This window comes from Olea europaea, unplaced genomic scaffold (genome assembly GCF_002742605.1).
Source record: "Olea europaea var. sylvestris unplaced genomic scaffold, O_europaea_v1 scaffold2000, whole genome shotgun sequence".
In the NCBI taxonomy this organism is placed as follows: Eukaryota; Viridiplantae; Streptophyta; class Magnoliopsida; order Lamiales; family Oleaceae; genus Olea; species Olea europaea.
Window position 1 is genome coordinate 53,573 of NW_019237875.1, and position 27,910 is coordinate 81,482.

The 27,910-nt window shown below is 32.3% G+C and overlaps 2 protein-coding genes across 2 annotated transcripts; both read left to right on the forward strand.

Annotated features, from left to right (window-relative positions):
* Window positions 1-7,023: 7,023 nt before the first annotated feature.
* Window positions 7,024-12,505, forward strand: LOC111379527 (probable protein S-acyltransferase 12). The gene is made up of 7 exons (XM_023002919.1): window positions 7,024-7,447; window positions 8,917-9,163; window positions 10,303-10,394; window positions 11,428-11,554; window positions 11,653-11,738; window positions 11,870-11,935; window positions 12,071-12,505. Exons 1-7 carry the CDS (start codon window positions 7,253-7,255, stop codon window positions 12,185-12,187), a joined length of 930 nt encoding a protein of 309 aa, XP_022858687.1. The 5' UTR covers window positions 7,024-7,252; the 3' UTR covers window positions 12,188-12,505.
* Window positions 12,506-20,462: 7,957 nt separating this feature from the next.
* On the forward strand, window positions 20,463-27,766 carry LOC111379528 (CBL-interacting serine/threonine-protein kinase 9). The gene is made up of 16 exons (XM_023002920.1): window positions 20,463-20,558; window positions 20,642-20,824; window positions 21,064-21,126; window positions 21,680-21,751; window positions 21,918-22,025; window positions 22,652-22,732; window positions 24,093-24,146; window positions 24,234-24,359; window positions 24,439-24,528; window positions 24,734-24,856; window positions 25,120-25,227; window positions 25,592-25,708; window positions 25,815-25,871; window positions 27,137-27,211; window positions 27,314-27,384; window positions 27,475-27,766. Exons 1-16 carry the CDS (start codon window positions 20,553-20,555, stop codon window positions 27,479-27,481), a joined length of 1,341 nt encoding a protein of 446 aa, XP_022858688.1. The 5' UTR covers window positions 20,463-20,552; the 3' UTR covers window positions 27,482-27,766.
* The last annotated feature ends 144 nt before the right edge of the window (window positions 27,767-27,910 follow it).

Genomic DNA, 27,910 nt, shown 5'->3' on the forward strand with positions numbered 1-27,910 from the left:
GCACCAAGGTATTTGCAGTTTGAAGAAATCGTAAAATTTAACTTATCAGCTTAATAAAAATGTGGAATGGAAATGAGCTGACACTGTTTCGCTGATTTGCATAAAGACATTGAAATCGTTCCTGAAATATAAAAAGACTTCGATATCGTTTCAACATCGAATACACTCTACTTGACTGATTTGTATAACGACATTGAACTCGTTCCTGAAATACAAAAAATAATGTATATGTCGTTTCGATATCAAACACACATAGGTGCACGCTATGGAATAAGTAAACAACGTTATGTCTTTTCAATTCAATTTTCGACGAGAATGATATCGTTCATATTCAATCGTAACTATAATGTCATACATATCGTTTTAGGAGTGGTTACACTAGAACGTTATAACTACGATATTAAATGTAATTATAATTTACATATTTTCGTGACTTTTTATAATTTTCAAGTTTACATATTGTACATATTCAGAATGTGAACATTGTGCATATTCATGTAACGATATACACTTCGTTCCGGTGACACATAAAGTCGTTGATGCCTTCAACATACGTAGAACGATCGAAAAATGTCATTAAGTGGATTGATAGAGCTCGAATGACTTAAAAAGAGTGAACGAAAATACTTTCTGTTTGAATAGTTCGAAGGTGGTATACAATCATGAGAACAAAAATGTTCTCATAGTTTCTTTTGAAGAAGATCGAACTCACTTAATTATCTATTTTGATTATCCTACATATGTCAGATGCACGTTTGGTGGTCGTGGACGATCGAATTGTTATTTTTACATAAACGATATAATTGTTGTTTTATTTTAATTGAAATGATATGTATGTAATTTTAGTTATGATTTAAGTTAAAACGATATCAACATCATCAAACTTGTATTGAAACGATAATGACATCGTTATGTATCAAAATCACAAATAAAGTAACGACATTCATATCGTTTTAGTACAAATTTGACGAGTTTGAAATCGTTCGAATTCAAATCACAAGTATAACAACGTAAATATCGTTTCTTTTAATATAAAACGATAATTATACCGTTCTATTTAAAAATAATGATTCGACCGTCCACAACCACTCGTCATGCCTTCAACATACGTAGAACGATCGAAAGATATCATCAAGTGTGTTGATACCACTCGAATGACTTCGAAAGAGCAAACGAAAATACTTTCTATCGGAATAGTTCGAAGGTGGTATACAATCATGAGAACAAAAGTGCTTTCATAGTTTCTTTTGAGGGAGATTGGACCCACTTGATTATCTACTTTGATCATCCTATATATGTCAAATACACGTCTGGTAGTCGTGAACAGTCGAGTCATTATTTTTAATATAAACGATATAATTGTCATTTTATTTTAATTGAAACGATATGTATGTAGTTTTAGTTATGATTTAAACTAAAACTATATCAACATCGTCAAACTTGTATTGAAACGATAATAATATCGTTATGTATCAAAATCCCAAATAAAGTAACGACATTCATATCGTTTTAGTACAAATTTGACGAGTTTGAAATCATTTTAGTTTAAATAATGACTATAACGATATAGATATTGTTTCTTTTCATATAAAACGTTAATTATATCGTTTTGACTGAAAATAACGATTTGACCGTCCACAACCACTCAACACGTCTTTAACATACCTAGGACGATCGAAAGAAGTCATCAAGTGGGTTGATGACATTCAAATGGTTTAGAAAGAACGAACGAAGATACTTCTTTCTGTCGAAATATTTCGAATGTTGTATACAATCGTGGGAATGGAAATATTTCCATAGTTTCTTTTGAGTGAGATCAAACCCACTTGATTATCTATTTTGAGTATCCTACATATGTCATATTCATGTCTGATGGTTGTGGACGGTCGAATCATTATTTTTAGCAAAAACGATATAATTGTCGTTTTATTTTAATAGCAACGATATCTATGTAGTTTTAGTTATGATTTAACCCAAAACGATATCAATGTCGTCAAACTTGTATTGAAACGATAATGATGTCGTTATGTATCAGACTTACAAATAAAATAACGACATTCATATCGTTTTAATACAAATTTGACGAGTTTGAAATCGTTCCAGTCCAAATAATAACTATAACGACATAGATATCGTTTCTTTTCATATAAAATGTTAATTATAACATTTTGACTAAAAACAACGATTCGACCGTCCACAACCGCTCAACACGTCTTCAACATACCTAAGACAGTCGAAAGAAGTCATCAAGTGGATTGATGACATTCAAATGACTTAGAAATAACGATCGAAGATACTTGTTTTTATAGGAATAGTTCGGATGTTGTATACAATCGTGGGAACAGAAATGTTCCCATAGTTTCTTTTGAGTGAGATCAAATCCACTTGTTGACCTATTTCAATCGTCCCATTTATGTCGAATACATGTCGGGTGGTCGTGGATCGTTGAATCGTTGTTTTTAGCAGAAACGATATATATAACATAACGTCGTCCAATGACATTATCGTTTCATATAACATAACGTCGTCCATATCGTTTCATTACAAATTTGACAAGTTCGAAATCGTTACAGTTCAAATAATAACTATAACGACATTGGTATCATTTCTTTTCACTTGCAACGACAATTATATCGTTATGCTTAAAAATGATGATTCGACTATCCATGGCCACCCGGCATACGTCAGTAGTACATATGACGATAAAAATAGGCCATTAAACAGGTTCAATCTCACTCAAACGAAACTACGAAAACATTTGTGATTCCATAATTGTCTTTCACATTCAAATTGTTTCAATAGAAATACGTATCTTCTTTGGCTCCTTCTGAAAATTGTGCTGAAACGACATAGATGTTGTTTACTTATTCCATAGCGTTCGCTAAGCCTTTTAAGTAGTTAAGCAATGTGTATTTTATATCAAAACGACATACACATCATTGTTGTGTTTCAAAAATGATTTCAATGTCGTTACGCAAATCAATTAAGCAATGTGTTTATAATACCGAAACGATATAGATGTCGTTTTGTGTTTCAGGAACGATTTCAATATCGTTATAAGGGCATTTTAGTCCTTTACAAATTGAATTTTCCATATTTAATAACTTTGGGCCTTTTAAACAAAAACCTTAACTGTTGGTCTTCTTAAACTAATGTTTAGTTTGACTTGCCTTTTTAACTCAATCCCCCAAGAAATTTACAGTAAGTAAAGACAGAAAAAGCGCTGGAGATCTTTTTCTGTCGGATGTTGGAGTCACGTGCTTGTGCACGGGACTGATGCCCACTGTTCTATGGATAAAACTATTTGTACAATATTTGGTGGATAAAATAATTTACACACTCTCACGTACATGCGGATCCTCCTTGCATTAAAAAATTTGGCCATGTGGTCCCTACCATTTTATTGTGAGTGTGTAAAATTTTTAGTACAAATGTGTTTGTACATGTAGCACAATCCCTGTTTTATTTTGCTCCTTGTTTAGCTGAGGGCATAACCCAATGAAGGAGGCCATTGTCATATTTCCATAAATTTGAGTGATAATTGCAGCCAAGACTCCAAATCTTTCAAATAATAGTATACTTTATTCAAAATTTTGATTTGTTGTAACTGTCACCTCCAACCTTTTTAAACATTGCAAGTGAGTTCCAATGGATGGAAATCATCTAATTTATCGTTAGTTGACAAAAAAATTGAATTTGACCACATTTTTAATATTTTTATAGAGAGCAAAGTAGTAATTTTCTATTTACCAAATTAAATAATTATATTCATTAAATTAAAAAAAAAAACCAAAAAAGGGAGAAAATCTGTATCTTCTTCCTCCCATCCCTTTCCCAACCTACCTAGCCCCACCCTAACCAAAACCATCGCCGTTGCCACCACCCCCTCATTCTTCATCCTCCAATCACCAAACACCATTAAAGAACGTCTTCTTTTTATTTGTCAGTCGGACTTTGCAAATTGAATTTTCATCAAGAGTTCGGATATTGTTAATTTGACTAGCCATGAAGGAAAATTACAAATCCTTGTCCTCATTGTCAACTCCGTCCCAAGCCAAGACACAAGACACAATAGTACTAAACAATCAACCGCCACCATTCTCAAATTCATTAACTTTGTGTTGTAAATAAGACAAGAAAAGAATATCATCACCAATATTTTTCCCAACGTCTTCATTGCTTTATGTGCTGGTAGGTAGTAGTGTGAAGTATTTACTATCGACAATAGCAACAACCAGAACCAGAAGAGTTATACGTTGTATACGTATGAATGTTGGAAGATGACTGGTTTTGTTTTGGATAAATTTGACATTCAATCATTGTATACTGGGCAAACTCTTGATTGGGTCACTAAACTTTTAATATATTTCAATTGGATCGCTAAATTTTCAGTTTAAGGAAAGGGTGAAGAGTGACGTGGTGGTGGCAACGGCAATGGTGACGATCTTGGTCAGGGTGGGGTTGGGAAGGATGGGGAGGAAGAAGTTACATATTTTTTTCCCTTTTTTTTGGTTTTTTAATTTCATTAATGTAATTATTTGCCCTCCATAAAAATATTAAAAATATGTGGTCAAACTCAATTTTTTGGTCAACAAACGGTAAATTGAATTTTTTTCATCCATTGGCCCTCGCCTGCAACGTTTAAAAATGCTGAGGGCGACGGTTTCAACAAATCAAAGATTTGAGGAAAGTTTGCTAGTGTTTGAAAGGTTTTGAGCCTCTGGTGCAATTATCCCTAAATTTAGTTATTGGATTGATTAGCAGTGTCAAAGTCAGTAGAACTTGAAACAAGTAACCAGTAATAACCTTAGAACATATTCTTTAAACATACTATTTTAAAGTATCAATATTTAAAATCATGCACTAAAATACTCTTTTTATTAATATTTTAATTTGAAAAGTCAAACACACTCTATATAATTAAATATATTTAAAGTATTTTAATTTTCAGTGTAAGAAAATAATAAAATAATATAAAGAAAAACTAGTTAAAATAATAATTTTTTTTGGAAGAAGTAAAATTAATTGTTAAATATAAAGAATTTGTTGAAAATATTTTAAAATTTTAACTCTCTAAATTTATAAATACTCTCCAAATTATAGAATGTGTTATTTAAAAATAGAGAATCTCTTAGAGATGCTCTTAGCAGTTAGTCCATATTTGACAACTATTAAAAAAGAACTCTTTTTTATTTTCAAACTTAATTTCAATTACATATTCTCACAATGAAATACTTTACACGTAAATTAAAAAAAAATTATTACTTTTTAATTACATGTTCTCCAAAAATTGACTATTCCGAAATTAAAAAAAATAATAATAAACTATTTTTAATGGTTGTCAAACAGGGGCTTAATAATATTAAGCTTGTGTCTGATTTGGATAAAAATCAAATTTTTAGCTAATATTTTATAAAAATTGATGAAATTTATAATTAAAAAGTGGATAGAAATTGTGAATTGCATGAAATGTGTAGTTGAAATTAATTTTTAAAAAAAAATTAATTTTAAGAAATGAAAGTAAAATAGAGCTTAGCTAGGTTAAGGCTTAATTTGTGAGTTATATAATTAGTTTGACACCCTCTACGTTCAAGTTAATTTTTTAGTGGAGTTCTATCCCCTATGGTTGTTGAAACTTGTATAAGAGCAATTGAGCTTGTGCGCCAATAAAAAAAAAAAAAAATTGACATTGTGTTGATTGCAGAACTTTTTTTTTTTTTTTAACATCTTTTGACTTGAGCCGACAATAATATGTACTACGTTTGTTAGCATTCTCGAAAGCACTCTTTTCGGGAAGGTTCACGCCTTCATGGTATGTCCAGCTCGAATCATATTCATTACATTGGTAGGTCAAGATCTAGCCCTTGTTTGATACCATTTTTCTTTATCTTTTTTTTAATCATACATTTTTCATTAAAATAATATTATACGCAAAACAAATTTTTTTCTTATTTTTTAATCATACATTATTCATTAATTAATTATTTCATAATGCATTCTTTTACTAAAAATTGGAAAACAAACAAGGGCTTAGTTTCTGGATAAATTCGAATCAGAATCAAACCGATCTAGAGATGGCATGATCCAGTTCGGTTGGGTACTGGACCCAAATTTTTTTAATATTTAGTAAAACGAATTGCTGGGTTCAAATTTAATTATGAATCGTTCAAGTTCGGTTCTTGGGTTCGGTCTATAATTAAAATTTTTAATATTTGCAAAGTTACATTAATTTTGTTAACGATATGTTTAATCTTATCTCTTATAAAATAACGTAATTCAATCTTATGTGTCTTTTGCATATCTTTTTACTGAATTTTTCATAAATTTGACTGCTAAAATCACAGAAAGAGTAAGATAGTGCGCTCACAATATTTAAGAGAGACATTGTAAAACTTCAATTTAATTTCTCTAGAACGATGGAAATGGCACTACGGTAGAATAACAAATTTGGGTAAAATTATGTCAATTTGATTAAGTTGACTTGGATTGAAAATTAGAAATAGGAAAATCATATTTTTGGATTTGAGCTAAATTAACTGGTTAGCGAATTTATTTAGGAAAAATAATTAGATTTATTTAAAATAAATTAATTAAAAAATTAGAAAGATTTGATTCCTAATGGGTTCTTTATCTATAACTGAAAATCAAATAAAATCAGTGAGTTTTCCATTTAGATATCCATTAAAATATTTAACTCAAGTAGAATAGCTAGATTCAATCGGTCAAGTTCGAAAGTTTTTGTCCAGCCCTAAATCGATCCAATTCACGAGTCCATCCAACATATATATGTTTGATAGGCATTTTTATGTAAAAATACATTTTGGAATAGTAAATTGATATGAAATATGTGATTGAAAAATAAGGAAATTTTTTTTATTTACGTGTAATATTATTTTAATAAAAAATATTTGATTGTAAAGAAGGCGGAGAAAAATTAATTTTGAAAAAAATGGTCACCAAACCAATCCATCATTTCAGATTAACAGTGCTATAGCAAATAAATTTCCACTGAGGCTATAAATGGGATTCTCACTAGATGCCATATGGGTCTCCCTGTAAAGCAAAATTTGCAGACATTTTTATACCTCTATCCTTACATATTCATCCACCTCAGACAAATCGAGCAACTTAACGTTTCAAACGCTCAAATCTGGCTCCGGACGTATTGAAACGGCTATTCCCACCTCGTTCAACCCGAAGGTCGTCAAAATTACTCCTGCCCTTAACCAGGATTAGGTTGTCATATCGTGGTATGGATCTGAACCTGAACCCATTCAGGGTATGCTCCGGGCTCAAGTTCCTCGGATATTTCATGATCTTCCTCGTATTTTCTATAATTGCTGTCTCCTATTACGCTGTCGTCGTCCTTACCTGGGGTCCACACCTCCTCGACGGTGGTGCAAACTCCTTCTTGTCTTTCACAATCATTGCTGTTTTTCATCTCCTGGTAATTCCGATTTGTTCTTCTTTACGACTACTACGTTTTTACTCTGCCTTCTTCATGTGAACCCTGTTTGAGTTTATGTTAAAAAAAGTGAAAGTCTTTATGCATAGTAATGTTTAACCTGTATTTATGTTATAGTAGGTAAAATTTGGTACCTTCAACGAGTTGAGTGTTTGTGAGTCGCAGTTGACTTGCAATTTTCAATTTTGCATTTGTTGCATAGATTAGGAGAAATTAATGAAATACTTAGTGCTCTTTATTTATATACTGTCAATTGGCATAAAGAACGAAGTGGTAATTAGGGGCTCAATTTGTCAGCCTAGATTTTGGAGTAGCTCATGAACCTATTCGTGTAGATTGAGAAGTGGAATGTTGTCACAAAAAATCTACCCCCATCAGCAGAGCTAGAACTTTTTCTTAAATATTCATTATTTCCCATGGACTCGTATTTATACTCAGTTTGGAAAGAATTTATAAACTATTTAATTTATAAATAGATAGAAACGAGTGGTGATAAGTGGATAGTATTTGCGGGTCTATCAGAATTTTTGGTTGAAAATGAAGTTTGATCATTATATATGATTTATAATTTTTGCAAAAGAGATTTCCACCTGCCAAATGTTTACATTTTAAACAATATCATTTCAGAATGGATGATGCATTCTCAATTTTAACTTTTTTTCCGTTTTATTCTTCTTCACGTGAAAGTTAACACATATGTTCCCACAAAATCTATCAAGAGGGAATTCTGGTTAATGTCTCCAGTGGCCTGGTGCAGCGTGTCTGTTGAATTTGTTTGAAACTTCAATAGTGGTGGTATTCAAGGGGTAACTTTAGTGTGTGTGAGTGTGTGTCAGAGAGAGAGAGAGAGAGAGAGAATTGTGGGATGATTAGACAAAATAAAGGGTAGTTCTTATATTGTAGTTCGTTAGCACTGAGGAAGCTTTGCAACCTTTGGTTCGCTCTAATGTATAGAGAGCAGGAATGGAGTCCTAGAAGTTAAATAGGGAACAAGAATAACAGTTTTCTTTAGAAAAGTCATATGAGTTTCTCCACAAATAAGTTACTTGCCATATTTATTAATAAATTATGAACTAGTTTAGTTGGTTTCAATTCCAGTTTTATGTAAGGTAGTTGGTTTCAATTCCAGTTTTAATAAATTTGGCGTCAGTATGAACCTAGTTATGGAAGGGTCTTAACTTCGCTTAGGACTCTATGGACAGGATTCGTGATAATAGTACTAGATCTTGATAATAGGAAAACGGTCAGTTTGTTTTGTGCAAAGAATATATGTTACGAGTAAAAAATGTTGGAGAAGAAACATAATTTTATTTTTACTGTAAATTGTAACTCTCTCTTCGGTCTTGAATACATAATCATCAGGAAACTTCCTTTACAAATGTAACTCTTAGGATCTTAACAGTTTTTACTTTGATAATTAACTTTTACAAGCGTGTTCATCAACTTTGCAGCTTGTATTGTTAACATGGAGTTATTTTATGGCTGTCCTTCGGGACCCTGGTGCTGTTCCTGCCAACTGGAAAATGTCATCAGAGCAAACTATAGAAGGAAATTTGATGATAAGTTATGATTCTATAGCACTAGCTGATTCAACCACCATGCCATCCTCTTCAGATGGTACAGAAAGAAGACCAGAAATAGGCTATTGTAGTCAATGCCAAAATAGGAAACCACCACGCTGTCACCATTGCTCTGTCTGTAAGCTTTTCACCTTTATATATTCATTTATTTAGGCTTTGAAAATGCTCATGTAGTTCATTCTCCTTTCTGGTTTCTAATTATCTTCTTTATTTTTGTTTTCTCTTTGTTGCTCTTAATTGCTAAACACTGACATAATTGTTATTGATGTAGGACAGTCTATTACGAATAAGACACTAACTTATTTGTTGTTGTAATAGGATTTTACCCCTGTTTGGCCCCCATTGAATTACATTTCGTTACATTCTATTTCTCTCTCCTATTTTCAATCACACAATTTTCCATAAAATAATATTACACGTGAATTGAAAACTTTTTTTTTTTTTTTTCAATCACTCATTTTTCAAAAAAATACTATTCCTCCTATTTTCATTACCAAAAAATGGGGACCAAACAGGGGTTTTATTTCTTTTTTTAATTTGAACTTTTACTCTTTTAGTTTTTTATTACCTTTTCTTTTAGGTTTTTAATTATCTATCATAAGCTATTAGGATTTGGAGATTATGTTGCCTATATAAACAAAGATTTTGTAATTTTTCCATTTCAAAATTGTTACAATAAATTACTCTACAACTTTTCAACTTGATTCTTCTTTATAATTCTGCTTTTGCGCCAAAATTGATATCAGAGTAATATGCTGCCCTTGACTGATTGCCACCTATGGTGCAGTGGCATGCGTCCTCGCGACGACGATCGGAGAATTGCACATCCAAGCTAGGTTAAAATCCTCATTAGTAATGAAGAAATTTTGGAGAATTTTCCCCATTATTGATTAATATTCTCTTCTTCAACCCAACTCAAAATGATCGTTTTCCAAGTTGCGGAGATTGATCTAGGACAATTTTTTACAAATAAGACGGAATTATTTATAGGATTTTATTTCTTGTCTAGATTATGACTTTTATTCTTTTAGGTTATTTATTTATTTAATTTTTAATTACTTATCATGATTAGCACTTGAATTGTAACTCAACTTTGCTTAACACAAGATTATCTGATATAGCATATCATGAGATGAGCTTATAATTATGTCCCTGTGAAAGCAGTGAAAATTTTGGAGCATTATCAAGCTCTCTGCTGTTCCTACATCTTAAAGATGATGATTATCTGCTAATACTATAAGCACGTCTTTTTTGCAGGCCAACGATGTGTTCTTAAGATGGATCACCACTGCATATGGGTTGTGAATTGTGTTGGGGCTTGCAACTACAAGTTCTTTCTCCTTTTTGTGGTGAGAATAGTATTATTGCCCAATTTCAATTATGTATTGTCTTTGTACATAGATACGAAACTTCTAAGAAAGAAGCTTTTTCGCAATTCTTGCCTTGTCATTTCTTTTGTTTCCTTCAGTTTACTCAGCAAATACATACAATAACTAATTTATTCATTCAACCTTTTTATACAAATTTCCATTAACTTTCTGCATTAATATGGGTTCTAACAGATTCATTTCACTTCCACATAGAGGAAAAAGTAGCAATTCTATTATTGGCTTTGGTCTTTAGGTTGAGAAATGTACTTAATGCTTTCAATTATATTATTGCAGACTCTATAAAAAGTCTAGAAAACCTTGGGAATGGTTATTTGAATCCTTTGAATTTCATAAAAGTGACATCTTGCTTCATGATTTGAATTCTATATAAAGGAACACATTTCTTGGAACTTTATTAAAACATGAAGTGCTTTGGTTCCGATTCCCACCGATATTTGTTTTGCTTTTTAGAATTTACAATGTTAGATAGTCCAGATGAACCTTGCACATCTGAGTTAAATTTTACTTGAAGCCTTTTTTTTGCTTCTCTTACAAAAATGCATTAAAGGTTGTGTACTGTTGAGCTTCTCATGGTCAAAGATAATTTTACCGTTATTTCCATTTATTTTAATATCTGGGAAAATGCCTTCCAAGTTTAACTCTATCTGCTTTTCCACATACATATGAGCATTTGGAAGTTATATCAAACTGAGCCATTGCCATTTCACAGTATATAGACTTTGCTTTGCTTTAGTTGCATTAGTCATTATGTCCCCATTTGTCCCCCATTATTTGATGTTATAATTTTTGGAATAGTGAGAATGTGCGGTTGAAAAAGAATGAAAAGTTTTTGGTTTATGTGTAATATTATTTTGTTGAAGAATGTGTGATTAAAAAGGAGAGAGAAAAATGTGTTATAAATTTAATGGGATTCAAACAGGGACAATATCAATTGTTATCTCAAGGTTGCTTTATCAATATATATGAATTGACCATTAAAATGTTCTTTTAGCTTTATACTTTTCTGGAGACAACGATGGACACTCTTGTGCTGCTACCCAATTTCATAAATTTTTTTAAGCATGCCAGTCATCGTTTCACTTCGCCTGGGCAACTTGCTGTCACTTTCCTAGCCTTTGGTAATTTCTCCTCTTGCATCAATGATCTTCATATCCATATGCTGTAGTTACATCCTCATCATTTTTGTGTTTCTTACAGATTCTGTAACTTGATGCAGTTCTGAATTTAGCTTTTGCGCTGAGTCTTCTCTGTTTCGTAATTATGCATTCATCTCTTCTTTTGAGCAACACAACTTCAGTGGAGGTAAACCCACATTAAAATAGCATGGTTTATCTATTTGATGAATAGAATTCTTAAATCTGGGATGCAGAATGTAGCCCTCCAAGTTGCACTAGTGTTCTTAATGTATGGTCTTTCTGCGTCTGATATTTCAGGTTTATGAGAAAAAAAGAGCTGTTCGGTGGAAGTACGACTTAGGATGGAAAACGAACTTTGAGCAGGTCAAGCATATTGAAACTCTTTCAATGCTTATATCAAACTCTAACAAACTTTGAGAAATAGGGCGTCAAACAGAATAGCTAAGAATTCTATTGAAACCTTTCTGCACTTCTGATTTACTATTTTTCTTTATTCAGGTTTTCGGCACTAGAAAGTTATTTTGGTTCTTCCCACTGTTTGCAAAGGAAGATTTGGAGAAAATGCCTGCACTACATGGCCTAGATTTTCCTACGCGCTCAGATATTGAAGCATGAGGAATATTGGTCACCTTTTGTTTTTGCCCTGAAGTATATCTGTTATTTCCTTTAGTGGATATGTAGCATTAGTCTTCACAATGGCCTGTTTTCTAATTCCTGTACATTTTAAAATTGATAAGATCTTTGTTCTTGGATGTTTGTCCTTGTAACATGTATAAAGTTGAAGCTTTTACAAGAAACATATTTATGCACAAGGATATATCTCGTTGTGAACTGAGAAACGTTGATACTCTTAGTTTGTAATTGATCCCATAAATACTATCCATATGCTATCTTTCGATTGTTATTGTTCATGAATATGCACATGATAAGAAACAATTTTCCCTTTATCTTAAAGGTAACTTTCAAATCATTTGTGCTATATATACTGTACAGAATACAGAATCTGATGCATTCGATATTTTCTCCCTAAGATGTCTGCATCTTGCAGTAGCAGCATTATTGTCGTCTCTTTGCATAAAGTCGAAGCCCTGTGAAATGAATGGTACATTGATTTAAGGCACCTGTATATGAATTATATTATAGTTCTACTTGAGTAGGTTACACACTAAATTACATGCTTACTGGGGAAGGTGACATTTTGGTCTTGCATATCTTCTCCTTAACATCATTGCATTCTACTCATTTTAAATCATGCTTATGTTATTCAAGTTGACATATAATATTACTGGTATCATTTACAAGTATTTTGGTCCCACAATAAGCAGAAAGTTTTGTGCTGATACTGATGCGGTGAATGGTTGTACCACAGCTCCTTCCCGGGAAGAAGCCTGCCATAAAGAAATGCTGCCTGAATAAAGAATCGGTTGATCATCTCTCCGGGTCGTGAAATGGCTTCTCCGGTGAACTATCCAGGGAGTTTGGGCAGGAGTTGCAAATATCTGATAGGAAGACTGATAACCAGACTATGAGTGGTGTAAAAAACAGAACGAGACCTGTAGGCACCATCCACTGCTGTTCATTTGTAGGATGATAATAGAACTGCCACCAAGCCAATATTAGCCCTCCCACCATGCTTAATGAAAATGATCCCAAGCAGATTATCCATATCTTCACAATCCTCTGGTATCTTCTGTAACTCTCTTCTTTTATGTCTTCATATGATGCCATCAAGTGCTTAATGTCGAAATCCTTGTCGGGTTTTCCTGAAGCGGCAAAGTTTTGACAGAACGATAAGAGATTAGACGACTGAAAGATACTTCAGCTAAAACAGAAACGGTGAAGGCTTATATATATAAATGTACCTTGAATTAAGCAGGACATTCCAATTGAGCCTTCATCAGACGTGCCTTTTGATTAAAGTTGTTACCAGTAAAAAACAACATCATGAATAAAGAAAGAACATGATTGCGTCTTGGTTTTTGTATACAAGTAGTGATTCATTTTGTTTAGTAAATACTAAATATACCTATCAAACTTTCATTTGACTAGTGGCTTCTTTGTTACGTAAGAAGTTTGTAGGCATTATTTGGAGGAGGAATATATCATAAACAAAGTGAATGTATAAACAAATCGAAAGTTAAATGTTACCGTGTTACTTAAGGAATTTACGTAGAATTTTGGGGTCTTTGGGGCCTAAAACTTGAATAAATCACTTGGCTAAGAATAAATTGAATTAAGAGATAATATTTCACTGATGTAGAGTATAGGGTGCCTAACATATGTTGGTTTAAAAAATAGAGGGATAACGGTACACTTCACTTCCATATTTTAGTCGTTTTTTAGGAAGCTGAAAAGCTAGAAAAAAGTGGAGCTTCGCATGTCATTCATTTCGCACTTGGACATGTAGTTCGTGCAATATCAATTTTCTGTTGCAATATATCATGCAAAGAAAATGCATAGCAATTGAGTCCTTGTGTAGTACGGACCATACTGTACGTATATAATCTTTTACCTACTACTCACAACATGGGATGGGGACCATGGCTAAGATTTTTTAATAACATACGGTGCCCGCGTGTTTGTGTGGGGGAGGGGGGGACACGGTTTGGTAATCCCACTCGATACATATATCTTTATTCTATGTGGTACTCTGTAATCTTGAGAATAATTCATACTGATTAAATTCACAATCTCTTCTTTAGACAATTTCACTCCTTAACTGCCAGAACGTCTTCGAGCAATTGTCTCCTAGTATAAAAAAATAAAGTTTTAAAGATTAGATATCGTGGGGATATAACGCATATGGAAACTTTTTTAAGGGAAGTTTTCTGCTATTAATCTTATGTACGATTATAAAGTCTTTGCTGAAACTCCTTGTTAAAGCTCGTGTCATGTATGTTAGTATATGAATTTAAATAATCTTTTCAATCTTTAATAGCCTCATTCTTTCTAGGAAAATTTGCAGTGGAGGTTCCAACTCTTTTTAAAATGTGCAACGTAGTTCCAAATCTTTAAATCGTAGTAGATAAATTTCAAACCTTAATCTTCTTTACCCACCACACCTCTCCCGTCCATTACATCCTTCCAAACCCTATTGCTCTACCCTACCCACAAAATATTCATCTTCCCCTACCAACCTTTCCTTCCAATTCTCGTGAGCCACCATCAATTCCAACCAAACTCCCAGGACATAGCTCTATGGACCATATTCAAAGTCAATGAAATAGCAACATTGCCATCCGCCACCACTTCCTCTCCGCTACTGTAGTTTTAGTCTCTCCGATCAACCATTCAAATTTCAGTATTTGAAAGATTTAGGGACTGCAACGCACTTTTTTTTAAAAGTTGAGAACCTCCGTTGCAAATTCCTCTTCTTTATAGAATGTTATTTAGTGCATGTTTGGTTCTGATTTTTTACCCTACAAAATCAATTTTTTTATCGTTATTTTCTTAAACCAGTCGTCATTTTTTACATCTTTTCTCATAGGTGAGATTTACTTTTATCTCTAACAGTCAAAAAAATTAATTCTCATAGTTACTACCGAACAAGTCCTTACTTTTTTTAAGTGTCCACTAGATTGCATAATTAAAATTTCAAAATAAAAGGGAATTTGACTCCTCATTTGAAATGCAAATCCAATATCTATGTAATTTTAGTGGTTTCATTTATTATTTCACCATGTTTCTATACATTTCTTTTAAAATAAAGGAAAATGACAATTTGAACAAGAGAGAAGCTAACTTAGAAGATGAGGGAAATAGTAAATCATAATTAGTTATCCAAAAGTAAAAAATAAAGTTGAAAGATACGTACTATTATTGTATTATATAAAATTATATATTTTTAATTATTCTTGAGGACGAGCTAAGTAACCAATATCTTACACGTTTGATTAAAAATTAGTCACAGTCAAATCTTTAGCCTGCTGAAGTAATTCTTGGACCTTGTGATAGCGTTGAAAAATGGGTTTTGAGAAGTTGCTTGAACAGGCCCCACCTCATGTGAGTGTTGGGCATTTTGATGTACAAAAATTATGTACAATTAGTGTTATTCATCTTTAAATATTCAAAATCATTTTGGATGAATGTCAAATTAGAGTTGCAAGTTACTCAATTGAATCTTGAAATAGTGTTGAAATTAAGAGAAATTTCAAATCTGACGTTTGGAAGGTTTGACAATCATTCTTACGAAACATTTTTTTCTTAAACTCATTTTCTGCTACACATTCTCTCAATAAAATATTTTAAACGAAAATTCAAAATTTTTTCCAACTTTTATCACACATTCTCGAAAAATCAATATTTCAAAATCCATTTTCTCCAAAAACTCTTTTTAATTTGACATTTAAGTTTGGACTCAGATTTTTGTTTGGATCCTAATTTGGTCTAAAGAACAGGTATGGAAGGTGAGTCGGGTTAAGTTGTGGGCTTTGACTTGGGCTAAAGTTAAAATATTAACAGGCTGCTTTAAACCACAGGGCCCAATAGCCCATCAATCAAATCATTGTTGCGCTTTCATAACCAACTTAACTCCTAAGGGCCGACCCATAAGGCTGGCGGACCTTGGCCCTGCCCGGCCCATGGCTCAAAATGAGAATTCAAGACAAAAATGAAAGAGAACAAATTGAGTGATCAACCATGTTAATTCACGGTTAACTAGTAGATGATTTTAAGCACGTACAAGTAATGGTAGTGTCCCAATTCCATGGATATCTAAAGTGGATGGTTAGTATGGGACATGCATCAAAAGTAGACTATGCTGAAAGAATAATATTATCTAACACTACTAGTTATAAAACAACAGTCTATGTAACACTAAGTAGTTGATTAAATGAAAAGTAAAATTAAGTTATTCATTTAAGAATATTAATATTTAGCACTACTGGTACTAAACACCAGTATGTCTATTTAATTTCATGTTTGTCTAGCCCTTCACATAAAGGGTGTTTGATAGTGATTAAAACTAGATTTTTTTAGCAGATTATGATAGCAGTTTTTGAAATGTGTAATTAAAAAGTTGTTAGACCCATAAAAGATGTGATTAATATTAATTGTTTGACTTTTACTTAAATTAAAATCGAATTTTAATTTGCACCAAACGTGCACATAATATCACATATACTAGTGCTTAGCACCAGTGGTGCTAGATTTCATTATTCTTCATTTAATATCATATTAGTGCAATTTAGATTGGTGGTTTAACACCAATGATACTAGATAGTAGTACTTATGTTGAAAATTCACAAGAGGCTTAAATAAATACATGAAATGAAGAAGATAAAAAATAATAATAATAATTAAAAAAAATTAAAAAAAAAAAAATATATATATATATATATATATATATATATATATATATATAGAAAATTTCGGAATTAGAGATTGAACATGTATTATTTTAATTTGTTCAAATTATAATAATAAAAATAACGGTGTTTTGGATTTTCTCCGAAGTGAGAAAACGGTGTTAGAATAGACGGAAAAAGAAAAGATGTAAAACTCTCTCGCAGCGCTCCACTCCAAGCGGCCTTACATTTCTTGGGACATCAGAATCTAATCCGAAAGCAAATTTCGTTTCTATACTTGACATTAGAGGCCTCCCAGCATATTTGGAGGCCTTTAGGCTTTTTTCTTGTTCAGTTTTTGATGAAAAGAGGTGTTGTTTCATTGACCTTTTGCATCTATTCTAACATGGGGTGTTTACCTTGACTAAGTCTATATATAAGGATATAACAAAAAGTCATATCTAATCAATGGGATATTAAGTGTACAGAATTTTTCCCTACAAAAGAATTCCAGATACTCACGTGGGGAGTGAGTAAAATAATCCAAAAAATAACTCACCCACCACATGCTCTGTGTATTCTGTAAGGTATTTGTAAAAAAATGTTCTGTACGTGTAGTAGTAGGACTCCTAATCAATTACCAAGCTTCAAATATCCAAATATTCTGAAATTATTTTTTTAAGTGTTCATTGTTCTTAAAGGTTCTTCATTTGGAAATTTCCATTTGTATAGAATTTCAGTTCACAAAATTCTGTCAGAAGAGACACGTGTGGATCCCATGTGTGATAAAACAGGTCAAAAAATATCACGCGCCCAACCTACTATGAGTTGTCTGGAAAAAATTTGTGAACTGAAAGTTATGTAAGTGCAGCATGGTCCTCTTCATTTTAGCTTAATAATAAACCTTCAATGTTAGATTAATTCTTATCCAATCTAATATGACATAACAAACATACTCATATTTGACTAATGTTTATGAACATTTTATAATCGGTAAAATTATTTTTTATTCTCATATTTTGATTTTGTGATATCTACAAATACTACTCATTTTTATCTATTTATAATTTAAACATTTTATAAACACTTTCCTAACATAATGATATTTTGATTTTAACAAATGGTATAATAAAACAAAACTATGAGTACTTAAATTTAATACTATGTTGAATTTTCATTTTCCAACGAATTCAAAGAAGGAAAGCTTGTCGCGGTGCTTATCATTGGTATTCCTTAATTAATGTCTTGTACTTTGGATGTTTCGGATACTTTTAACTTCTAAGCCAATAGGACTTGCATTCTTCTTAAATGAGGGAGTATTTGATGCTGGAGTTGAGTTTTCTAAATAAAAAATTCAAAAATTGAGCATTCTTATCTATAATTATTATTAATAAGAGAATCATATTTTGGACGATTTTTACATCTCTACAATTTAATTATTTCAATAATATCTTATTTTTCGTTTTTCGATATGTAATAAATACTACATAATTATTATCGTTTATAAAATGTGTGTTATTAATCCTCGATTAATTAACATTACATTAATCTAAATTCAAAAATTTTTCACTTGATGAATTTTGAATTATATGAATATAGAGTTATTATAGATGAATTTATTCATATTCTTGTATCTAGAAATTTGAATAAGAGAAATTGAGTTTCGAGAATATAATTTTTTTCTCTTAAATTTCTAGGCTAAATTTTATTTTCTTTAATTCGTCCGAGACTTATCAAATCCTTCAACAAATTGATACTAAATATTACTTTTACATTATTTATAAAGTATTTTAAAATAACGTACAATGCACGTTCAACTTTGACTGGTCCTAATAAGTTGCCATAAAATAGGGAATTTATTATTTCATACACTTCCAGCCGAAAAGATTAAAGAATCTATTTTCTGAAAGATCCGGACTTTTATACTTTAGTGGGTCTATGAAATCTTTTCGATTTTCACTAATGAATCTCACTTATGAAACGATTGGATTGGATAGAACTATGATACTAATTTTGTAGGGAATGAAATCAAATTCTCGCTCTGAATACTTGAGCTTTCTTTAGTTGAAGATTTTATTAACTTTTCGCATCGTACGTCCGCCTCCTTAAAGGGCTTTCCTTGTATTTCTCTTCTACATCCTTCTTGGATGGCATTTTTTCCTTTTTTCTTTCTTTCTTTTTTTTTTTTTTTTTTTGTTTTCCCACTTCTGCAACTCACCTTAGCATTGCATTTTCTTCTCTAAAGTTTCGTACTTTATTACTTCGAACAATATTCTTCAATTGCTCAAAACTTGAAAAAAAAATCATCCCAAATAAACTTTTGATAAATGAATAATGTTATTTATCATTATGATGATGAAACATCGATGATGTGATAGTCTCTGTGGAATAGTATGATTGGATAGTTCAATTTTCGTGAGAAAGAGAGATAAATTTGAGGGATAATGAATTAGTGGAATAATATGATTGTACAGTTCAATTTTTATGAGAAAGAGCGATAAATTTGAGGAATAATGAGTTGCTACGTCATCGATGAACATCATAATAGATAACATGAGTCCTTATAAAAACCTGCATATAGAGCCAAGGTAATGAATGGTCAATACACTGATGCATTGCTGGATTTTAATTAAAAAGGAAAATAATAACCACACAGTCTCAAATGGAAGAAAAGGATTTATCAATAATTGAACTTCATTTATGGATGGAACCCTCCCACATTTCACTGTTGCTTGCCCTACTCTGTTTTATTAACGGGTACGTAGTACACACTATGTCTCCTTCATGTAATATAAAGAACTATCTCAATTCATTAAAAGACAAAAAAAAAATATAAAAAAAAAATCACTAGAAATATTAATTAACATAATAAAAGTGTTAAAATAAAATTATGTATTTTAGAAGATATTATCATAATCTTTATTTTAACATTTTTCATTTTCAAGACAATGAAAAAGAGAAAAAAATAAGAAGGAGCAACAAAATATGCATAACTTTTAATTTAGATGTCAGACTTACGAGAGCGAATACAATTTGAGAGCGTTTATCGATTCTACACATTTTTATCAGATAATATTGTCAAACTTTTTGGGCAAATTCCGGCGTTTATGGGTCTGTTTTGCGTTTTTCTATTTTGAGATGGTTTAAGAGTATTTTTGTCATATTTTGCAATTTTTTTTTTGTTTTATTTGGATTTGTGTACATGATTAGAGTTTCGTTTTGATTACAATTTATTTATTTTTAATCTTTAAATACATTTTAAGGTTGTTACATTCATTTTTATTGATTAATAATATTTAATTTTTCTCGTTATTTGATTCATCCTTTTAATTCTCATGTCCGTTTGAGTGAAATTCAAACAAAAATTCGTTCACTACGAACGAGACTCAATTGCATAATAGTTACATTATGACTGCAAACTAAGTGATTTTTGCTAAATTTGAAGGATGATAAGTGACGAAATTTGACAATCATGAATTAAAATTCTAGTAAAGAAAATTAAAGTAAATTATTATTCACGTTTTCGGTTTCTCTTTAAAGAAAATTTTCGGGTATTAACAACTGAATATTAATAAATAACAAATAAAGAAGCCGCGTCACTGTGAGGACCCCACATCACATTCCTCGTCGTCGTCGTCTTCTTCTTCTTCTTCATCTTCATCCTTTTGTCTAAAATCATTTTTAGTTAAGATTAAATGCAGGTTTTTCATTCGTCTTAATCTTCTTCCTTCAAGATTTTTATTGTTTCTGTCGCATTTAGATTTTGAATTTTTTTCTGTAAAAGGAGAGAATGAGCAACTCAGTGCCTGGTACTCGGACCCGGGTCGGGAAATACGAGCTGGGGCGGACTCTGGGAGAAGGCAGCTTCGCCAAGGTCAAGTTCGCCAAGAACAAGGAGACAGGTGATTCTGTCGCCATAAAAATCATCGACCGGGACCGTGTGCTCCATCACAAGATGATCGAACAGGTATGCTTTACATGCACGCATGTTTTCGTAAATGTATGTATTTGTTTAATCGAAATAATAATTCTTTACTAATTAAAAACGGATTTGAAATTACTACTTTTATGAACTTATGATAGCTATGATAAATTATTAATTTGTTTGGTGGGTCACATGAATTAAGAATTGATTCTAGAGAAGAAAGGATTAAGTAATCAAATTGTTTTATTTTTATTTTTATTTTTATTTTGGTTTCGTTGCAGATAAAAAGGGAAATATCCACGATGAAGATGATCAAACATCCGAATGTTCTTAATCTATTTGAGGTACTGTGCAATCACTTTTTTCTTCACTTAAATTTTATTTGAACTGACCTTAGCTATTGAATTATGTGTAAACACCTATTTTTTGGGTTTAGGATTGTGGGACTTTCTTCTTTTTATATTATGCACTGAATGCCAATATGGTCAAATTAGCTCCAAATCAATTTTTGTAGACCTTGTCTTCATACCTCGAACCATAGTTGTTGTCCATGCCAAAAGGAATGTCACAAGTTTTTACTTCAGAAAAAACAGTTTACTTTCGACGGAGTCCTTAGGTTCTTCGGTTTCATTCTCATCCCATTATTTGTTTGAAGTCTAAGTTTTAGACTTCAATATCAGCTCCTCCTTATGTAATTTCATAATGGGTATAAAATTGTGAAAATTTTGCATGACTAACTTTTCTTTGATGTGTTGCACATGGAAAAATTTTGTCTATTATTTACTTGCAATACGACAAGCAAAATAAGTATGTCATCAAATATTTGCATACAAGTAGTTCACTTCTGGTGCCTCAGATGGCACAGGTTTATGTATTCTTTGATTTTTCTTATAATAGGTTATGGCAAGCAAAAGAAAGATCTACATTGTTCTTGAATACGTTGATGGAGGCGAACTCTTTGACAAGATAGTAAGTTTCTGTCAATTGAATTTTCTATATTTACTTCTGCTTTACGTGCTACTTGAAGCATATTAATCTCCATCCCTTTATTGTTCACGACAATGTATGCTATATGGTTCTACATAACTTTTGCGATTTAAGAAGAAATTTGTCTCACTTGCTCTTCCATTTCTAGGCTAAATATGGGAAACTTGAAGAAGATGCAGCAAGGAGATATTTTCAACAGCTCATTAATGCTGTGGATTACTGCCACAGTAGAGGTGTATACCACAGAGATTTGAAGGTCCAACGAACCCTGTGCTTTATCTATTAATTGATGCATTTTTCTCAAGTGCTAAAGTTTTATTCCTGCATGATAATTTCACATTCTTGACACTCTGACCAACACTGGAACTTATCCAAAATTTATCCTTCACAACCTCATGTAATCCAGTTTATCAAAAGTCCAACCGTACCAATTAGTAGCGTACATCATGGATGGTACCCTAGGTATCTTCCTACCTTTCAGTTACCTTAAAATCATCATAATTCTATGTTAGCATCATAGTTGTCAATAACGTATCCAATTTATCACTTCATTGCGATATATGCTATATTAGTAAATGCAACTTCATTTTTGTTGTGGCCTATATCATAACACCATCATTCTCAATATTATAATGAAGTCGTGCTGTTATCAATAGAGTTATCGCATGATCACATCAAGATAGTCCACGTTCACAAAATCATATGAATAAATTATAATCATACATTATCATGTACAAATTATGGAAATATAATAATTCTTAAAATTTCAAAATGCATGAATATTTGTGCCCACTAGAGTGTGTGGAACACCAGGGTATTGCATATATATTGTTATCTTGCATGACTACCTCTTCTATCTGTCTCAAACTCTAAACTTTGCAGCCAGAGAATCTATTGCTGGATTCTTATGGTGCTCTTAAAGTTTCAGACTTTGGGTTAAGTGCACTTTCGAAGCAAGTGCGGGTAAGTGATAGAATTCCTGTCATTAGCATTATCTATATTGACTGTTTGGGTATTAACAATTTGATATCACTCAAGATCTAAGTACTTAGTCAAAAAAGACAAGCTGCTTCAAGTGATAGAAAGCTATTTGTTTGTCAGGAAGTAGCTTTTTGGTTGATCAATCTAGTGACAATGCACTCAATACTTTTTCTGAGGTTGATTTTGACCTTTATGTGCTCCTCTGATCATACCTTACCTTTTTGCAAGTGAAAGAATTTCTTTTTTATTGTTCCATTCATTTTCGAACGTGCCTGTTTTGGCGTATAGTTCAAGAGAAATTAGATCTTCGGTCCATTTCAATTTGATTGGTGTTAATTTCTTGTTGGGTCCCTATTATGGAACTTAAACTATTTCTATAAGCCAGTACTCTGTCTAGCTTGAAAAAAGATTTATCAGCCAATCACGGATCTAACTCTCACTTTATTCAAAGTCAGGATCTAACTCAATACTTAAAAGGCTTTTGTTCCATTCATTTTCGAACGTGCCTGTTTTGGCGTATAGTTCAAGAGAAATTAGATCTTCAGTCCATTTCAATTTGATTGGTGCTAATTTCTTGTTGGGTCCCTATTATGGAACTTAAACTATTTCTATAAGCCAGTACTCTATCTAGCTTGAAAAAAGATTTCTCAGCCAATCATGGATCTAACTCTCTCTTTATTCAAAGTCAGGATCTTCAAATGTATGTTGTGTTGTAAGTAATAGTCAAAATCGAAGGAGTTTTCTCCTCTTTTAAACTTCCCGAAGCAAAAGCCTTTTAACCATAGTTGGAATTTCCTCTATATTTATAGGGATTCAAAGTTAATCATTCCCGTATATGCAATCTAATTCTTTCTGTCTCTGTGCCCCCATTTAGCTCCCTAAAGATTTTTGTTAAAGTTATCACAGAACCTTCATACAACTTGGGGTACTTGAAAATGCTTGAAGGAGCAGAATCTTATTCAAAACAAACATTTTCATTATGTCTCTGAAGGAGCTTTCCCAGCTTGAGTACTAATGACTAATGGAGACTCTTCTTTTATATGGTTCAATTTAATCTTGTGTTCAGTACTTTGCAAAGACTAGGATGAAATAAAATTACCTGGTTCTTAAAAGTGAAATTGACTTTTGAGTTATTCATATATTTGAAAGGAAAGTTTTATTCGTGTTAGTGCTCTCCAAATTTTCAATGCAACTATTGCTTATGTCAAACAAATATCTTTTTATCATAATTCAATTGTTTAAACTTTATCCTGGAATAGTTTATACAAAATTTTGCCATTTCTTGGGCACTATAAGTCTACAAATAAATGATGAAGGAAATCTCATAATCTTTTTCTTATAGGCAGATGGGCTGCTTCACACCGCCTGTGGTACACCAAATTATGTTGCACCAGAGGTAACTCTTATTATTATGTAACTGAGAAGTTGAAACATCAAATTTCTCTTGTTCTTTTCTTCCATTTGAGATATATTTTTGCCTCAGGTGCTCACTGATAAAGGCTATGATGGTACATCAGCTGATGTATGGTCCTGTGGTGTCATTCTCTTTGTTCTGATGGCTGGATACTTGCCCTTTGATGAGTCGAATCTCCCAGCTTTGTATCGGAAAGTAAGTTTCGAGAGATCACTTCTTGTTTCAGTATCCAGGATTTTGTATCGATATGTTATTTGACTAATTGTTGTGCCAGATTTATAGGGCTGATTTCTCCTTTCCATCATGGTTTTCATCCGGTTCAAGGAAGCTAATTAAGCGAATTCTTGACCCGAATCCACTCACTGTGAGTTCGTAACCTGTAATTTTGTTGTTCTTACCATTCAGATAGCTTTTCCAGTCCCAAATTCTTCACCACATTTCCAAACAGTCCAGTTCTTATTCACAATTCACTGTTCAGTATTTTTTTATCTCCTCTTTTCTGAGTTATTCTTATACACATTCCAAGGGATGTTCTGTATATTGTAAGTTTAATTGCATCTTTTTTGCAGAGAATAACTATTCCCGAAATTCTAGTAAATGATTGGTTCAAGAAAGATTACATGCCAGCGCATTTTGGACAGGAAGAGGATGTAAGTCTTGATGATGTGGATGCTGTCTTCAATGACTCTGAGGTAAGCTATTAATTCTCAAGCCACTGGTGATGCAACCTGTCTTCTAGATCTGCTCATCAAAAGAGTGCAAATGGGACATTTTGCACATCGTCTTATTAAACCCATATCCATCAAATGGCTACCTCCATTGCTTGTAGTCTGATTTTGGGAAATAGAGGTCATCAATATTCTTGAGTTTGAACTATGTCAACTGACTAAATACTCAACAAAAATTGAGTAAAGTCAGTCAGTCTTGAAAATTTGTGACACTTTTTCTTTGGCAGGAGCATCTTGTTACAGAAAGGAAAGAGAAACCGGTCTCCATGAATGCCTTTGAGCTTATTTCTAGGTCACAAGGATTCAGTCTCGAAAATCTGTTTGACAGGCAGATGGTATGTCAGTTGAAGTATATTTATCTCCTTTTGCTGTGCTTGTAGATGAGTGCTTCGGTTGGGTGAAAATGGAAATACTATCCAAAATATAAAATTTTCAAGAACATTATTTTGGATTTGTGTGAAATTACTATTGTAGAAGACCATCTCTCTCTCTCTCTCTCTGTGTTTATGTTCCCCTCCTTAGCAAACTTGTTGGAACAACTAGGGCTCTAGTTTACTTAGCTTGTGTTACTTAGGCTCGTGATTAAATAAATATCCATTCATGTTATTAAGATATATTTCTGCACTTCTATTCATCTTTAAGTGAGATCATCTGGCAAAGTAATAGGTTTCATGTTTATCTGGGATTAAAAAAATACAGGGTCTAGTGAAGAGAGAAACTCGTTTTACTTCCAAGTGTCCTGCAAATGAAATTATGTCAAAAATCGAGGAAGCTGCTAAACCTTTGGGTTTTAATGTTCACAAAAGAAACTATAAGGTACCAACAAGCCTTATCTGGATGGAAGGATACCATCAATGCTAATGCAAATTCAAAGAGATAATTTCAGCCTTGTGTGACAATTTCTCATTTCTAACTATTGCAGATGAAGTTAAAAGGTGACAAGACTGGAAGAAAAGGTCATCTTGCTGTAGCTACAGAGGTATTAACTTGATTTTGGCTATCAAAATTCCATATAGGTTCAATTTTAAATGAATAGCTCGGTAATAAGGTATTTTATCTCATTAAACTAGATAAAAGAGGATCCATATTAGTAATAACTTTTGGTTTTGTGGTAGTTGTAACAATTCAATGATTCATGGTCTGTAGATGGCATGGAAAAAATGATTCTAAGGCTCATACTATGTATTTTTGTAAATAATTAGATAATGGGGAATAGACTTGAGAACTTGCATAATTACCTCTGTTGACATTATTGTCTTTTAGGTTTTTATGTTGTTTTCTGAAAGATATTGTAGCATAGCTCTTCTCATGTTGTTAGTCTCACTTGGAAAGAAATAGAAAGGGGAGATGAAGGATATGTACCATACCATACAAGGTCATGCCTAAAAATAGAAAAATCATCATAAAAAGGTGCAAGCCACCGAAAGATATAGAGAGAAGGAAGGAAGAAAGCAAAGCTCCCTTTATTAGTCGTTTCTATTAGTGGTTTTTTAGTTTGTCCAAGTTTGATTTGGTAGTGAATATTAATTAGTTATATATTGGGTTTGTAAACTTACTAGCGCGAGGACTATATTAATCCTTGTAAGGCTATAAATTCATGAAATAAAGTTTTTTAGAATTTAAAGCAACAGTGCCTTGTGTGATGCAACTCCTAAATCCTTGAGCCATATTCTACATGCCATAAAAGCATATAGGTAAGGGAACAATCACTTATTATTTACTGTAATATCTTGGTATCAAATGCTTGGCTCACTGTTAGATTCAGGAAATAAATTGGTATAATGATTTTTTACTGTTATTGACATCTCTACCTTCTTGTGTACATACTTCACATTTCATTATCCATACTTTGTGAATTCTTTGTTGTCAAACATGTGTAAGAATTACTATATAGTGTTGTTACATCGAGAACCACCATCTCTTGGCACTCAATTTAGGCAGGAAATGCTTCAGTAGCCTTTAGAACTCCTGTGAAATTCTTATGTTTGCACCAAGAATGCTGGCTAATTTATATATGCAAACTACTTTCTGGATATAGCACTTGAAACCTTCTTAAATAACGCTTCGTCATGACTACGAAAAGAAGCTGAAAATTCATTAAGGAAATAAAGATAATTGGGTATTCAGCAGCAGATTATTGATATAGTTTTAAAGGAGTTCTTGAATTTTTAATCCATTTTCCGTCTGTTTTTCCAACTTGGTAATAGTATTAAATACTTGGTCACTTGCAATTTTTTACTTCAGGTTTTTGAGGTGGCTCCTTCTGTGCATATGGTGGAACTACGTAAAACTGGTGGTGACACACTAGAGTTTCACAAGGCATGGCAATGCTTAATTTCTAGACGTCCTTAAAGTACATTTATTTCAAACGCCAAGTTGACCAACTAATGAATTTTTTTGCAATGTCTAATTATTTTGCAGTTCTACAAGAATTTCTCTTCCGGATTGAAAGACATTGTGTGGACCTCTGAGTTAGAAGCAGAAGAAACAAGGTGAAGAGTTTATATCCCTTCCCCTTTCCTCTTCATGTATGATACATGTGGATACCGTTTTCACAATTTTTTTTCTTTTTTCTCTGTCAGATCATAGCAACTTCTCCATGCAATTGATTGATTTCTTGGATTCGCCAAGCGAATTGCATATTTAGTCTAAGAAATCTAAGATAGCAAGGTAAAAGGACAACAATAGCTCTTAATTTATACGAGCCTATGGGATGGAAATATAGCTCAAGTGCTCTGTTATGTGAGGTATTAGTTCAATATTCTTGGTTGTTTCAGTTTTCTCCTTACATCCTTTTATCATTTTGAATTGAATTCATTGGGATGCTTTCTTGGGAGTTATTATATATATCATATATCGAATATATTTAGGACATATTTGATCGTTGTTCTCTCGCTAACAATCTCCTATATACCACCGTGTTAAACCCCTACAATTCTAATTTAAGGCGCCCTATGTTTGAACTTTTATTTTTCCCCGATTATTTACAATTTTGTTTAAATTCTATAGGACTAATTT

Excerpts from the sequence above, each read along its gene's own strand:
- LOC111379527 (XM_023002919.1), top strand. The coding sequence starts at position 7,253 with ATGGATCTGAACCTGAACCCATTCAGGGTATGCTCCGGGCTCAAGTTC. Across the intron at positions 7,448-8,916 it reads TTGCTGTTTTTCATCTCCTG|CTTGTATTGTTAACATGGAG; the intron begins GTAATTCCGATT and ends TCAACTTTGCAG. Across the intron at positions 9,164-10,302 it reads CTGTCACCATTGCTCTGTCT|GCCAACGATGTGTTCTTAAG; the intron begins GTAAGCTTTTCA and ends TCTTTTTTGCAG.
- LOC111379528 (XM_023002920.1), top strand. Across the intron at positions 22,026-22,651 it reads TATACCACAGAGATTTGAAG|CCAGAGAATCTATTGCTGGA; the intron begins GTCCAACGAACC and ends TAAACTTTGCAG. Across the intron at positions 24,360-24,438 it reads TCCCAGCTTTGTATCGGAAA|ATTTATAGGGCTGATTTCTC; the intron begins GTAAGTTTCGAG and ends TTGTTGTGCCAG.